Genomic DNA, 16,120 nt, shown 5'->3' with positions numbered 1-16,120 from the left:
TCAACTGGATGTGCATCTTTCATCCAATTGAAAACTATTGAGGAGCATTGAGCCACTGACCTCCTGCCCTAAACCCCTATCAAAGGCAGGCAGCTGCAGAGGATGTCAGTGTCCCAACTCAGGTCATGCAATGACATCACTGCATTGCATAGCCTGCGCTCGGAGGAAGAGGGGTATGACACTTGTCGTGGGAGCAGTGACAGGTGAGAGGCTTGGTAGTTTTTAATGCCTGGTGGTATCAGTGTGCTTATTATCTCTATACTGTAACATCATTGTATTTCACATCTCTGTACTTTGACATCACTGCATATATTAGGACTGTACTGTGCCTTCACTGTGTTCATTATTCGTATACTGTGACATCATTGTTTTTATTATCCTTGTACTGTGACATCACTGTGTTTATTGTATTTATCATCTGTGTACTGTTACATTCCTGTGTTCATTATCCCATTACGGTGTTCATCATTTCTTACTGTGACATCACTATTTTTATTATCTCTCTACAGACATCTGTTTATTATTCCTGTACTGTGACATTTCACATGGTGAAAACATGGACCAGTGGTGAACCTTCCCAGGAGTGGCCAGCCGACCAAAATTACCCCAAGAGCACAGCGATGACTCATCCAAGAGGTCACAAAAGACCCAACAACAACATGCAAAGAACTGCAGCCTCACTTGCCTCAGTGAAGGTCAGGGTTTATGACTCTACCATAAGAAAGAGACTGGGCAAAAATGGCATGCATGACAGAGTTCCAAGATGAAAACCACTGCTGAGCAAAAAGAGCATAAAGGCTCGTCTCAGTTTTGCCAGAAAACATCTTGATGATGGCCAAGACTTTTGGGAGAATACTCTGTGAACTGACGAGACAAAAGTTTAACTTTTTGGAAGATGTATGTCCCATTATATCTGGCATAGAAGTAACACAGAATTTCAGAAAAGGAACATCCTACCAACAGTAAAATATGGTGGTAGTGTGCTGGTCTGGGCCTCTTTTGCTGCTTCAGGACCTGGAAGACTTGCTGTGGTAAATGGAACCATGAATTCTGCTGTCTACCAAAAAATCCTAAAAAAGAATGTACGGCCATCTGTTCGTGACTTCAAGCTGAAGTGCACTTGGGTTATGCAACAGGATAATGATCCAAAACACACCAGCAAGTCCACCTCTGAATGGCTTAAGAAAAAAAAATTAAGACTTTGGAGTGGCCTAGTCAAAGTTCTGACTTTAACCCCTTTAAAGCCCAAGATGTATTAATACACGTCTGTGCCCTGGGCTTTAAGAGCCTGACCCGTATTAATACGTCATTGCGATCACGCGCGCACACAGGCTGTGCGGGCGCGATCGCCGCCGGGTGTCAGCTGACACCCAGTACTATGTGCAGGGAGCGGTCCAGCACCGCTACCGGCACATTAACCACCGCAATGCTGCGATCGAAGTCGATCGCAGCATTGCGGTGGCTAAGGGGAGGTGATCGCAATACTCACCTCCTCTTCCGGCCTCCAGCGCTGTCTACCGCGGCTTCCCAGATGTTTCCATGATGACCCGATGTCGTCATGACAAAATCCGGGTCACCAGACACCTGGAAGATTTTTTGGTCATGTGCAGTGCATGACCAAACTATCTTCTCCCTGTGCAGCGCTGACAGCCTGCATAGCACATGTATCAGGTGCTCCATTCCTGTGCTATGCAGGCGATCAGAATAAAAAAAGTGAAAGTCCCATAGTGGGACAAAGTCTAAAAGTAAAAAAACTGTCAGAAAGTGAAAAAAAAAAAATTTGTAAAAATATTAAAAAATACTAATAATAATACACCAAAAATAAAAATATAATGTACCCATCAATAAATATTATTATGAAAAAAAAAAACAATAAAAGTAAACATATTTGGTATCGCTGCATCCGGAATGACCTGACCTCTAAAATTGTTCCACTAATTAACCCCTTCAGTGAACACGGTAAAAAATAAAAATAAAAAACGAAGCAAAAAACAATGCTTTATCATCATACCGCCAAACAAAAAATGGAATAACACGCGATCAAAAAGACGAATATAAATAAAAATGGTACAGCTGAAAACATCATCTCGTCCCGCAAAAACCAAGCTGCCATACAGCTGCATCAGCTGAAAAATAAAAAGTTATAGCTCTCAGAATAAAGCGATGCAAAAAAATAATTTTTTCTATAAAATTGCTTTTATTATGTAAAAGTGCCAAAACATAGAAAAACTATATAAATGTGGTACCGCTGTAAACGTACTGACCAGAAGAATAAAGCTACCTTATTAATTTTACCACACGCGGAGTAGAATAAAAAAATGAAAAAAAAAAAACAATTCCTGAATTATTGTTTTTTGTTTATTCTGCCTCCTAAAAATCAGAATAGAAAGCGGTCAAAAAATTTCACGTGCCTGAAAATGGCACCAATAAAAACATCAACTTATCCCGCAAAAAACAAGCCATCACATGACTCTGTCGGCCAAAATATGGAAAAATTATAGCTCTCAAAATATGGTGATGCAAAAACTAGATTTTACAAAAAAATACGTCTTTTAGTGTGTGACAGCTGTCAATCATAAAAACCCGATATGATTCTGGTATCTCTGTAGTCGCACCGACCCAAAGAATAAAGTCGTTTAATCACTTATACCACACGAGGAACGGCGTAAAAAATAAACTCTCGGGTTAAGGTTGTGCTAGGGTTAGGGTTGGGGTTGAGGGTTGGGTTGTGCTAGGGTTAGGGTTGTGCTAGGGTTAGGGTTGCGGTTAGGGTTGGGCTAGGGTTAGGGTTGAGCTAGAGTTAGGGTTGGGCAAGGGTTAGGGTTGTGCTAGGGTTAGGGTTGGGGTTAGGGTAGGGGTTGAGGCTAGGGTTGGGGTTAGGGTTGGGGTTGGGGTTAGGGTTGGACTAGGGTTAGGGTTGGGATTTTTTTCAAAACTAAAAATAAAAGATGACGATATGGCAACTAGTGTTGAGCGCAAGTGCTCGCTACTTGAGTTTGCATCGGGTGCTCGGGTATGCATTGAGTATCGTGGGTGCTCGAGTGACATGCTCGAGTCTCCACCGCATATGCTTCACGGCCAAAAAAACCTCACGGGGATTGCCTGCCATGCACGAGAGATCCCCGCATGTTTTTTTGGGGGTGTCTAATAACCGTGAAACATGCGGGCGGGGACTCGAGCATGTCACTCGAGCACCCGTGATACATGGTGCATACCTGAGTACCTGATGCAAACTCATGTAGCGAGAACTTGCGGTCAAGACTAATGACAACTTATTCAATATGATGACCTAATATTAACAAATTCTGTGTCGTACCTCTGGGTTCAAATTGTTCACTATACCCCTTGATAAAATCCTTGAGGGGTGTAGTTTCCAAAATGAGGTCACTTGTGGGGGGTTTCCACTATTTAGGCACATCAGGGACTCTCCAAATGCGACATGGCGTCCGCTCTCCATTCCAGCCGATTTTGCGTTCAAAAAGTCACACAGTACTCCTTCCCTTCTGAACTCTGCCGTGCGCCCAAACACTGTATTTTCCCCACATATGGAGTATCGGCATACTCAGGAGAAATTCCACAAATGTTTTTGGTCGTCCATTTTCTCCTCTTACCCTTGTGAAAATAAAAAAATTGGGGCTAAAACATAATTTTTGTGGAAAAAGTTTGATTTTTTTTTATTTTTACGGCTCCATGTTATAGACTTCTGTAAAGGACTTGGGGGTTCAGGGTGCTCACCACACATCTAGATAAGTTACTTGAGGGGTCTACTTTCCAAAATGGTGTCAGTTGTGGGGGGTTTCCACTGTTTAGGCACATCACGGGCACATCCGCTAATTATTCAAGCAAATTTTACATTCAAAAAGTCAAATGGTGCTCCTTCCCTTCCGAACCCTGCCGTATGCCCAAGCAGTGGTTTTCCCCCACATATGGGGTATCTGCTTACTAGGATAAATTGCACAACAAATTGCATGGTGCAATTTCTCCTGTTACCCTTATGAAAATGCAAAATTGGGGGCTGAAAATATTTTTGTGGGAAAAATGTGAAAATTTTAGTTTTACTGCTCAATGTTATAAACTTCTGTGAAGCACCTGGGGTTTGAAGGTGCTCACCACACATCTACATAAGTTCCCTGAGGGGTCTAGTTTCCAAAATGGTGTCATTTGTGGGTGGTTTCTACTGTTTAGGCACATCAGGGGCTCTCCAAACGCAACATGGCGTTCGCTCATTATTCAAGCAAATTTTACAATCAAAAAGTCAAATGGCACTCCTTCCCTTCCGAACCCTGCCGTGCGCCCAAACAGTGGTTTTCCCCCACATATGGGGGGGTATCTGCTTACTCAGGAGAAATTGCACAACAAACTGCATGGTGCAATTTCTCCTGTTACCCTTATGAAAATGCAAAATTGGGGGCTGAAAAACATTTTTGTGGGAAAAATGTGAAAATTTTATTTTTACGGCTCAATGTTATAAACTTCTGTGAAGCATCTGGGGGTTCAAGGTGCTCACCACACATCTAGATAAGTTCCCTGAGGGGTCTAGTTTCCAAAATGGTGTAATTTGTGGGTGGTTTCCACTGTTTAGGCACATCAGGGGCTCCCCAAATGCAAAATGGCGTCCGTTAATTATTCAAGCAAATTTTACATTCAAAAAGTCAAATGGCGCTCCTTCCCTTCCGAACCCCGCCGTGCACCAAAACAGTGTTTTTTCCCCACATATGGGGCATATGCGTGCCCAGGGGAAATTGCACAACAAATTTTGGGGTCCATTTTTTCCTGTTACCCCTGCGAAAATAAAAAAAAATTGGGTCTAAAGTAACATTTTTGTGAAAAAAGTTAAAAGTTCATTTTCTTCTTCCACATTACAAAAATTCCTGTGAAGCACCTGAAGGGTTAATAAAGTTCTTGAATGTGGTTTTGAGCACCGTGAGGGGTGCAGTTTTTAGAATCGTGTCACTTTTGGGTATTTTCTGTCATAAAGACCCCTCAAAGTGACTTCAAATGTGATGTGGTCCCTAAAAAAATGGTTTTGTAAATTTTGTTGGAAAAATTAGAAATCGCTGGTCAACTTTTAACCCTTATAGCTCCCTAATAAAAAAAAATTTTGGTTCCAAAATTGTGCTGATGTAAAGTAGACATGTGGGAAATGTTATTTATTAACTCTTTTGTATGACATATCTCTCTGATTTAAGGGCATAAAAATTAAAATTTAGAAAATTGCAAAATTTTCAAAATTTTTGCCAAATTTCCATTTTTTTCACAAATAAACACAAGTGATATCGAAGAAATTTTACCACAATCATGAAGTACAATATGTCACGAAAAAACAATCTCATAATCAGGGGGGTCCGTTGAAGCGTTTGAGAGTAATTACCTCATAAAGTGACAGTGGTCAGAATTGTAAAAATTGGCCTGGTCATTAACGTGCAAACCACCTTGGGTTGTAAAGGGGTTAATCCAATTGAGATTCTGTGGCATGACCTTAAAAAGGCAGTTTATGCTCGGAAACCCACCAATATGGCTAAATTACAACAATTTTGTAAAAGATGAGTGGGCCAAAATTCCTGCTGAGCATTGTAAAAGACTCATTTCCAGTTATTGCAAACACTTGATTGCAGTTGTTGCAATCACTTTTTCACTCAGGGCCCTGTAGGTGTGGATTTCTTTTTCCCTTAATAATAAAGACCTTCATTTAAAAACGGCATTGTGTGTTTACTTGTGTTATCTTTGTCTAATATTTACATTTGTTTTGTGCTCTGAAACATTTAAATGTGACAAACATGAAAAATAATAGGAAATCAGGAAGGGGGCAAACACTTTTTCACATTACTGTATATATACCAGGATGGGGCCAAGATGAAAGTCATATATACCAGGTTTGGGACATATAGACTATGATGGGCCCAAGATGCGGGACATTACTACATAATGGGGTAGGAGGTGCAACTCGTATGTCCCTGTAGGCTTTAGAACTCTACAAGGGTCCATACATCTGACCAACATGCGTGGGGGCCCAGGTCCAAATTTTGCTTCGGACTCTAGTTACACCACTGGATATGACTTTCGACAAATTCACTGATAAAGACATACATTTATTCTGTCACTCAGGGCTCAGTGTACAATATCCCTTTGGTGCCAGTCAAAAACCAGGTTAAGTTTATGCAACAAAGGAATACCCAAGACCAGGGTTGTGGACAAGTTTTCAAATACAAAAAAAATACTAAATGTCTAAATGTAAAGTACCAACAAGCAGGGACACCTCCTTAGTGATATCCCTCACCTGACATCCGGGTGAGAGGTGTATTATAACTAGGATTGAGTTTCATAGAAAAAAAAATGTCAGGAATGGTAAACCGAGATCTTTAGCTACTTTGGCATCTACAAAATTTTCTGTGGAACCATAATCAACAAGGACCTTAAGCCACACAGATTTTCATAGATAAGATAAACAAGCAATGAGGAATCATTTTGCAGCATCGTAGGAAAATAACTGTGCGCCTAGGCGGGCATCCTTGGAGCCACATAGGCATTGGCATATTTCTGTCAGCAGCTGTTTTGGGCAGGCACATATCTGACGTTCAGACTCTCCACAGTTGCTACCAATATTCAGTTTTTATCGCTTGGCCCTTTGTTATTGATGAGAGGTGGTCTCAGTAAGGGTAATAGGTACACAAGTCTTAGGTGGAGGCGTGTTCCTGTTTACTATAGCTTCAGGCTGCTTATTTAGACTGCACACTTCAGCTTGGAGGACCTGTGAATTCAGGTCATGTAATGCTGATGACATCCTCACAGGTCCAACAGCACTTCTATGTTCGTGCTTGCTTTTGATTGTTCAGTGTCACAAAGGAGGCAGAAGTACAAATCCCCAGTGCAAAATATCTAATAACACCAACTTGGACTTAACGAAAGTTAACTCATTAGGGCACATATATTTGTATGGTAAAATCTCCACAACACAGAGACAAAATAAAGAAAAAAATATACATATATTTTATTCTGCTTTTGCAGCCACTATTACAACAGTTCAACATAAAAAAAATTGGTGAAAGGTCCTCTTTGATGCCAACTATGCTTACAACTATTTATTTATTTAGCGGCCTTTGGCTCGATCTCGAGCCACGGAGATTTGATGGATGAACTCTCTGTAGGAGGACTGATCTTGAGGAAGCCTAGATAGGTCCACCAGGGTCGTCTCTGCCATTATCTTGATTGCATCAAGCCATCGGGTTGCTGGCCTTCCTCTTTGCCTTGTTCGTATTGTTTTTCTGATCATGAGGTCCTTCTCCAGCCATTTTTCTTTTCGTGTGATGTGTCCAAAGTAGTAGCTTTAGCGGGGGTATAGTCGTTACCAAGATTAACTATAGGAGAATGTAGCGATTGGTACAGGACGCAAAAATACGCTTAAAAACTAACTTTTAATAGATACCTTTAAAAACTTAATGAATCCTAAAATGCAAAACATAGTGCTCACACACGTAATGAGACAGTGTCTCCATGTACAGAGACCAGACAAAAGGAAGGTGCCTATTTGATTCCTCTTTTTGGCAGAAATTATTCACCTTAATCCTATTTTATGGTATAGTGTTTTTTTCTCCTCTTATTCCTTAGTGTATAATGCTATCATGTAGCCCACAGAGGGGGAGAAACATGAATAAATAGATGCAGGTAAAGCATCTACTATTTGTCCGACTCAGGACCAACTTAGATTAGTGGAAAGGGCCACACCAAAAACTCAGTAGTTTGCCCAAATGCAGTTGTCCACTACTTTTGATTATCCCCCCAATGTATTCCCCCAGGGCCCATAAGGGTTTTTGTAATTACCTTCTGTTGTCCTTATTGCCTGTGAGCAGCGCTATCCTTGGCCGCTCATAGGCATCACGTGACCCCCAGCTGCAGCCGGCTCTGACATCCGCTGATGTCACGACAAGTTCCGGCTGCAGCCGGGGGTGACTTACTTCAACGTTCCACGGTGGATGCTGGGCTGTGGGCGGGGTTACACCGCGCATCACACCCAGCATCCACGCCGCGCTTTCCCTCTCCTCATACATTGGGAAGTGGATGCTGGGTGTGACGAGCGGGGTAACCTCGCCCACAGCCCAGCATCCACCGCGGGTACCGCATCACTGATGTCACGCCTCACTTGACGTGACATCACCGGGGGTCACGTGATGCCTGTAAGCGGCCCACGGTAGCGCCACTCACAGGCAAACAGGACAGCAGGAGGTAATTAGAAAAACACTTAGGGACATCGACCGAATACATTGGAGGGATAATAAAAAGTTGTGGACAACTTCTTTAAGTTTTTAAAGTTATCTATTAAAAGTTAATTTTTAAGCGTTGTTTTGCGTCCTGTACCAATCACTACATTCTCCTGTATTCAAAGTAGTCAAGTTGTAGCTTGGTGATCCTTGCTTTGAGTGACGCGTTGATTTGTTCCAAAATTGATTTTTTTGTTTGTCTTGCCATCCATGGTATTGATAACATCCTTCTCCACCATCACATTTCAAAGGCGTTGATTCTTCTTCCGTCTTGTTTCTTTATCATCCAGCTTTCGCATCCATATGTTACAACAGAAAAGACCAAACTATGTACAAGCCGTGTCATTGTCGCCAGAAAAATGTTCCTCGATTTGAAGACTTTGTCCAGTGACTTCATTGTTGATTTGCTCATACCTATTTTCTTATTGACTTTTGGTGCCGTCGCTGCATCTTCAGTTATCATCGATCCGAATAGGTTGAGGCTTTTTACAATTTCAAGTTCGTCACCTTCTAGTTGCACCTAGCAGTAGTCAATATTTTTGTCTTCTTTGTGTTGAGCAGCAGTCGCATATTCGAGCTTTCTATCTTGACACTACATAATAAGTCCTTTATTCCATCTATGTTTATTGCTATCAATGTTGTTTAGTCCGTACATTTAAGATTGATGATGATTCTACCAGCAATTTTGATTCCTTCTTTCTCAGCAAGTCCAGCCTTCCTGAAAATAGGTTCTGCATATAAATTGAAGAGAAATGGTGACAGGATGCAGCCTTGTCTGACGCCTCGCTTTACTTTGAACCATGTCATGTTGACTTGTTCTGTTCGGACTGTTGCTTCTTGGTCGATGTAAAGGTTCCTAATGAGGCTGATCAGATGGTTCGGCACACCCATATCCTTCATGGTATTTCAAAGTTTCTGGTGATCAATACAGTCAAAGGCTTTGTTATAGCCAATGAAGCAAAAAGAGATCTCCTTGTTGTATTCTTTGGCCTTTTCCATTATCCATCTATTGTTAGCAATAATAGCTCTTGTTCCTCTGCCTTTTCTGAATCCTTACTACATTTTATCTCTAGAAACATTCAATGATTTTGCTTTGCTCAAAGGAGATAAAGGTTACAAAAAATAGCTATTATCACTCTTCTTAAAAGGAACATATCACCAGAAATAAAGCTATTAACCTGCAGATATGGAGTTAATCTGCATGTTAATAGTGTTATTATGCTGCCTGGAGCCTGCACGCAGCCGAATGCAGAGGGAAGAAAATGAACTCTATTCTCCCCGCCAGCATTCGGGTTAAATCGTGGGGGTGGGAGCGGCGCTGGTTCAGGCACCGGCTGCTGTAACCTCGTCCCCGGCCCTAACTGACAGCCGGCCGTAATGCAGATGGAGTGTCAGTCAGGTCCGGGGGCGCGATTACAGCCGCCACTCTGTATACTCAGAGTGGTGTCTGAACCAGCGCTGCCCCCATGACTGAAACCGAATGCTGGCGGGAGAATAAAGTTAATTTTCTCCCCACTGCATTCCGCCGAGTGCAGGCGCCGGGCAGCATAATAACACTGTTAACCTGCAGATTAATCGCATATGTGCAGGCTAATAACGTTATTTCTGGTGGCAGGTTCTCTTTAACTTATTTGACCAAACTCTTGATGACCCAAGAATATTGGCCAAGGTTGCTCAGGATCACTCTAGAAGCTGCTGTTTTGTTATGCATCACACACACACAACTTAGCCATAACATTAAAATCATCTACGCTGTGTAGGTCTCACTCATACAACCAAAGCAGCCCTAACCTGCCAAAGCATGGACCCAACAAAGCCTCTGAAGGTGTTCTGTGGTTCTTGGCTTCCAGAAGTTACCGTAGTAGCAGATCATTTAAAGGGATCTATGGCATTTCTAGTGCCCATGTGCTGAACAGTGGATCTGAAGCACGCACACTGTATACTGACCGATTGGAGGGAGAATTCAGCCATGAGAGTGTGGGTTATGCAATAGGTCATCTGATAACAAAGGCTGAATGTTACATGGGCAGGAAATAATGCATGATGAGTACAGAGACGACTGTGTATGAGAGGTGTAAGGTCGGGAGATTTCAGCCCTCAATAGGTGCCATTGTAATGAGATAATCAATGTTCTTATTGCCACCTTTCAGGCTAATTGGTGTACAGCAAATATCTAGTAAGTAAGGGTAAAAAGCTCCGGGTTGGCAATTCTTCTGAAATAGCCAAGTGTTCTGTAATGGCTCGCTTATCATTTAGGAAATCATATTATGCTTTTGTGTCTTTATTGGACTTAAGTCATTAGTGGACAGATCTGTCAGGGGTTGCAGCTAACAGGCGCACTCCTTTATTTTTAGAAGCAGGTCAGTGTCTCATAATAGAATTTATTCTGTACATACTGTACCACTGCTTCAAAATGACAGAAGTGCTGGTTATGTCATGTGAGAAGTTATCATTAAATCTCACCAAGTTGGATACTTAGAGGCAAGTCTTTCAGAAGCAATGAAGTAATGCTACTAATGAGTGTAATCTTATATAACAAGCTACGATACTGGGTAGACATAATGGTAAAACATTTAATTTTTGCAATTACTAATGACAAGTGTTCCTTTAACTGAGAAAATCAGAACCAATGTTCTTTGGGAACTAAATGACTGGCAAGCAAAGTTTATATTTATGCTATAGCGTTGAAAAATTATGATGAACCAGAGGTTATCTCAATGAATTATTCACGGATTGGAGACTGATGCAATAATTTGCTGAAGTTATCGACATATAAAGACTGGAAAAATAATTGGCATACCTGCTGCCACATAAATGATTTGGGAATGTCTAATCATATCACGTTTCTAGAAACTATGCTATAGATATTGAAGGCCCCTGAGGGCTTACTAAGGAGTTAATAATAATAGTAGCTTATAATAAAATCGAACGATTATCATTCAGAAAAAAAAATGGATGATTTTTCATCTGTATTGTCATTAGTATGACATCCATTTCTATACTTCAGCAATTTAGAAAAATGTACAGGACCAAATACAGTTTCCTGTTTTTAGAATTGTAATGTATCTGTAAAAATTGGATGCTACACAATTAATCTGTGTGGGATCTGATTTTTTTTTTTTGCGCACCCATAGTTTTAAATGGGCGAGTCTCTACTGAAATACAGAAGAGACTAGTGCATGCTGCGATTTTTTTTAACAGAGAAATTCAGTCCGTGTGAAAAAAACACCTAATTTAATAATATTGGCTTGAGTGCTGTCCATGTGATGTAATTTTTTTTTTTTTACAGACCGCACTAGAACCGAAAATAGTGTTGCTGCAATGTAGCCTTATAGCAACAAAATTCTGTAAGCAGTGGTACTTTGTAAGAAAATTAAAAGTGGAAACATAAAAATTGAACGAAAGTTTATTGGTAAACTATTTACTTATGCTGGTAAAGTGTAATCTTGGCACTAACCTCGATATCCTCTTTGTAATTTAGCAAGGATGCTTCCATTATGTTCTTTAAGGAAAAGCTTTCTGACTCAACATCAAAAGTGTGGCCAGTAAGTTGTGAAATTCTGTCCCAGTGTCTCTTCATCATTGCCTGGAGAAAAAAACAGCAGTAAATTACATAAATACAGTAAAGAATTATACAGAATGACACACATTGGAGATATTTGGTTTACTATGTCATTGTGCTAGTTTGCCATTCTGTTGTAAAACCCATGCAGAGTCGGACTGGGGCATCGGGACACCGGAGAATTCTCCAGTGGGCCCGGATCTTTGGCGGGCCCCTGAGTAGGACGCACGGGGCCTGCTGGTTAACATGGCCCCAGGTGCACCTGCACTGGGGCCCGAAGGTGGAGAGGGGGCCCTTGCAGTGCGGCTGATGAGGGCAATCTGGCCTGCTTCGTGGACCCCCAGGCTACGGGGGGCCCATGGCCAGATTGCCCTCATAGTGTGCGGTGGGCAGGTAGCGATGCGATCCCTCCCGCTCCGCTGCTGACGGGTTGAAAATGGCAGCGGAGTGGAGGGATCCGTCCTGTGCATCCTGCCCGCCGTTTTCACCCTGACACAGGCTCGCACTGCTTGATGACGTCACCACGCAGGGCAGGCCTGTGTCAGGGAGAAAGATGCCGGGCAGGAAGCCAAGGATGATGCTGCGGGGGAACGACTAGAGAGGGTAAGTGTTGTTTTGGTTTTTTTTAACTAATACAGTGGTGATGGAGGAGGTGGGGGGAGATGAGGGAGAGCAACAGTGATGGAGGAGGTGGAGGGAGATATGGGAATGGTGATGGAAGAGGTGGGGGGAGATATGTATGGCAGTGGTGATGGAGGAGGTGGGGGGAGATGAGGGAGAGCAACAGTGATGGAGGAGGTGGAAGGAGATATGGGAATGGTGATGGAGGAGGTGGGGGATATATGTATGGCATGGTGATGGAGGATGTGGGGGATATGGCAATGGTGATGGAGGAGGTGTGGGGAGATATGGCAATGGTGATGGAGAAGGTGGGGGAGATATGCATGGCATGGTGATGGAGGAGGTGGGGGGAGATATGGCAATGATGGAGGAGGTGGGGAGATATGGCAATGATGATGGAGGAGGAGGAGGGAGATATGCATGGCAATGGTGATGGATGTAGGGGGGAGATCTGGCAAGGCAATGGTGATGGAGGAGGTGGGGGGAGATATGGCATGGCAATGGTGATGGAGGAGGTGGGGGGAGATATGGCATGGCAATGATGATGGAGGAGGTGGCAGGAGATATGGCAATGATGGAGGAGGTGGGGGGAGATATTGCAATGATGGAGAAGGTGGGGGATATGGCAATGATGGAGAAGGTGGGGGGAGATATGGCAATGATGGAGAAGGTGGGCGATATGACAATGATGAAGAAGGTGGGGTGATATGGCAATGATGGAGAAGGTGGGGGGGATATGGCAATGATGGAGAAGGTGGGGGGATATGGCAATGATGAAGAAGGTGGGGGTTATGGCAATGATGGAGAAGATGGGGGGAGATATGGCAATGATGGAGGAGGTGGGGGAGGCATGGCAATGGTGATGGAGGAGGTGGGGGGAGATATGGCATGGCAATGGTGATGAAGTAGGTGGGGGAGATATGGCATGGCAATGGTGATGGAGAAGGTGGGGGAGATATGGCAATGATGATGGAGGAGGTGGCAGGAGATATGGCAATGATGGAGGAGGTGGGGGGAGATATTGCAATGATGGAGAAGGTGGGGGGATATGGCAATGATGGGGAAGGTGGGGGGAGATATGGCAATGATGGGGAAGGTGGGGGATATGGCAATGATGGAGAAGGTGGGGGGATAGGACAATGATGAAGAAGGTGGGGGGGATATGGCAATGATGGAGAAGGTGGGGGATATGGCAATGATGGAGAAGGAGGGGGGATATGGCAATGATGGAGAAGGTGGGGTGAGATATGGCAATGATGGAGGAGGTGGGGGAAATATGGCAATGATGATGGAGGAGGTGTGGAGATATGGCAATGGTGATGGAGGAGGTGGGGGACATATGGCATGTCAATGGTGATGGAGGAGGTGGGGGGAGATATGGCATGGCAATGGTGATGGAGGATGTGGGGGGGATATGGCATGACAATGGTGATGGAGGAGGTGGGGAGAGATATAGCAAGGCAATGGTGATGGAGGAGGTAGGGGGGAGATATGGCATGGCAATGGTGATGGAGGAGGTGGAGGAAGCATGGCAATGATGATGGAGGAGTTGGGGGGCAGATATGGCAATGATGATGGAGTAGGTGGGGGGATATGGCAATGATGGAGAAGGTGGGGGGATATGGCAATGATGGAGAAGGTGGGGGGATATGGCAATGATGGAGAAGATGGGGGGAGATATGGCAATGATGGAGGAGGTGGGGGAGATATAGCAATGATGATGGAGGAGGTGGGGAGATATGGAAATTGTGTTGGAGGAGGTGGGGGGACATATGGCATGGCAATGGTGATGGAGAAGGTGGGGGAGATATGCATGGCATGGTGATGGAGGAGGTGGGGGGAGATATGGCAATGATGGAGGAGGTGGAGAGATATGGCAATGGTGACGGAAGAGGTGGAGGGAGATATGGCATGGCAATGGTGATGGATGTGGGGGGGAGATATGGCATGACAATGGTGATGGAGGAGGTGGGGGGAGATAAGGCAAGGCAATGGTGATGGAGGAGGTGGGGGGAGATATGGCATGGCAATGGTGATGAAGTAGGTGGGGGAGATATGGCATGGCAATGGTGATGGAGAAGGTGGGGGAGATATGGCAATGATGATGGAGGAGGTGGCAGGAGATATGGCAATGATGGAGGAGGTGGGGGGATATGGCAATGATGGGGAAGGTGGGGGGATATGACAATGATGAAGAAGGTGGGGGGGATATGGCAATGATGGAGAAGGTGGGGGGATATGGCAATGATGGAGAAGGTGGGTTGAGATATGGCAATGATGGAGGAGGTGGGGGAAATATGGCAATGATGATGGAGGAGGTGGGGAGATATGGCAATAGTGATGGAGGAGGTGGGGGGACATATGGCATGGCAATGATGATGGAGGAGGTGGGGGGAGATATGGCATGGCAATGGTGATGGAGGATGTGGGGGGGGATTCGGCATGACAATGGTGATGGAGGAGGTGGGGAGAGATATAGCAAGGCAATGGTGATGGAGGAGGTGGGGGGGAGATATGGCATGGCAATGGTGATGGATGAGGTGGAGGAAGCATGGCAATGATGATGGAGGAGTTGGGGGGCAGATATGGCAATGATGATGGAGTAGGTGGGGGGATATGGCAATGATGATGGAGGCTGTCGGGAAGATAAGGCAATGATGATGGGGGAGATATGGCAATGATGAAGGAGGAGGTGGAGGAGATATGAGAATGATGGAGGAGGTGGGGGAGAACAATGATGGAGGAGGTAGGGAGATATGGCAATGGTGATGGAGGAGGTGGGGGGACATATGGCATGGCAATGGTGATGGAGAAGGTGGGGGAGATATGCATGGCATGGTGATGGAGGAGGTGGGGGGAGATATGGCAATGATGGAGGAGGTGGAGAGATATGGCAATGGTGATGGAGGAGGTAGAGGGAGATATGGCATGGCAATGGTGATGGATGTGGGGGGGGAGATATGGCATGACAATGGTGATGGAGGAGGTGGGGGGAGATACGGCAAGGCAATGGTGATGGAGGAGGTGGGGGGAGATATGGCATGGCAATGGTGATGAAGTAGGTGGGGGAGATATGGCATGGCAATGGTGATGGAGAAGGTGGGGGAGATATGGCAATGATGATGGAGGAGGTGGGGGGATATGGCAATGATGATGGAGGAGGTCGGGAAGATATGGCAATGATGATGGGGGAGATATGGCAATGATGAAGGAGGAGGTGGAGGAGATATGAGAATGATGGAGGAGGTGGGGGAGAACAATGATGGAGGAGGTAGGGAGATATGGCAATGGTGATGGAGGAGGTGGGGGGACATATGACATGGCAATGGTGATGGAGAAGGTGGGGGAGATATGCATGGCATGGTGATGGAGGAGGTGGGGGGAGATATGGCAATGATGGAGCAGGTGGAGAGATATGGCAATGGTGATGGAGGAGGTGGAGGGAGATATGGCATGGCAATGGTGATGGATGTGGGGGGGGAGATATGGCATGACAATGGTGATGGAGGAGGTGGGGGGAGATACGGCAAGGCAATGGTGATGGAGGAGGTGGGGGGAGATATGGCATGGCAATGGTGATGAAGTAGGTGGGGGAGATATGGCATGGCAATGGTGATGGAGAAGGTGGGGGAGATAAGGCAATGATGATGGAGGAGGTGGCAGGAGATATGGCAATGATGGA

The 16,120-nt window shown here is 44.5% G+C and overlaps 1 protein-coding gene across 1 annotated transcript in view; it reads right to left on the bottom strand.

Moving 5' to 3' along the window:
• Nucleotides 1-16,120, bottom strand: part of LOC141265457 (dynein axonemal heavy chain 5-like) — a 526,560-nt gene that overhangs the window by 307,999 nt on the left and 202,441 nt on the right. The window contains exon 34 of the mRNA XM_073678599.1: nucleotides 11,713-11,841. Within this exon, the coding sequence (XP_073534700.1) occupies nucleotides 11,713-11,841 (129 nt within the window). The remainder of the gene's footprint in view (nucleotides 1-11,712; nucleotides 11,842-16,120) is intronic.

Source organism: Phyllobates terribilis, unplaced genomic scaffold, assembly GCF_046119375.1.
Source record: "Phyllobates terribilis strain yellow unplaced genomic scaffold, ASM4611937v1 Scaffold_4__5_contigs__length_816908805, whole genome shotgun sequence".
NCBI classification, from domain to species: domain Eukaryota; kingdom Metazoa; phylum Chordata; class Amphibia; order Anura; family Dendrobatidae; genus Phyllobates; species Phyllobates terribilis.
The sequence above is the reverse complement of the archived record's forward strand: the minus strand, read 5'-3'. Positions and strand labels throughout refer to the sequence as shown.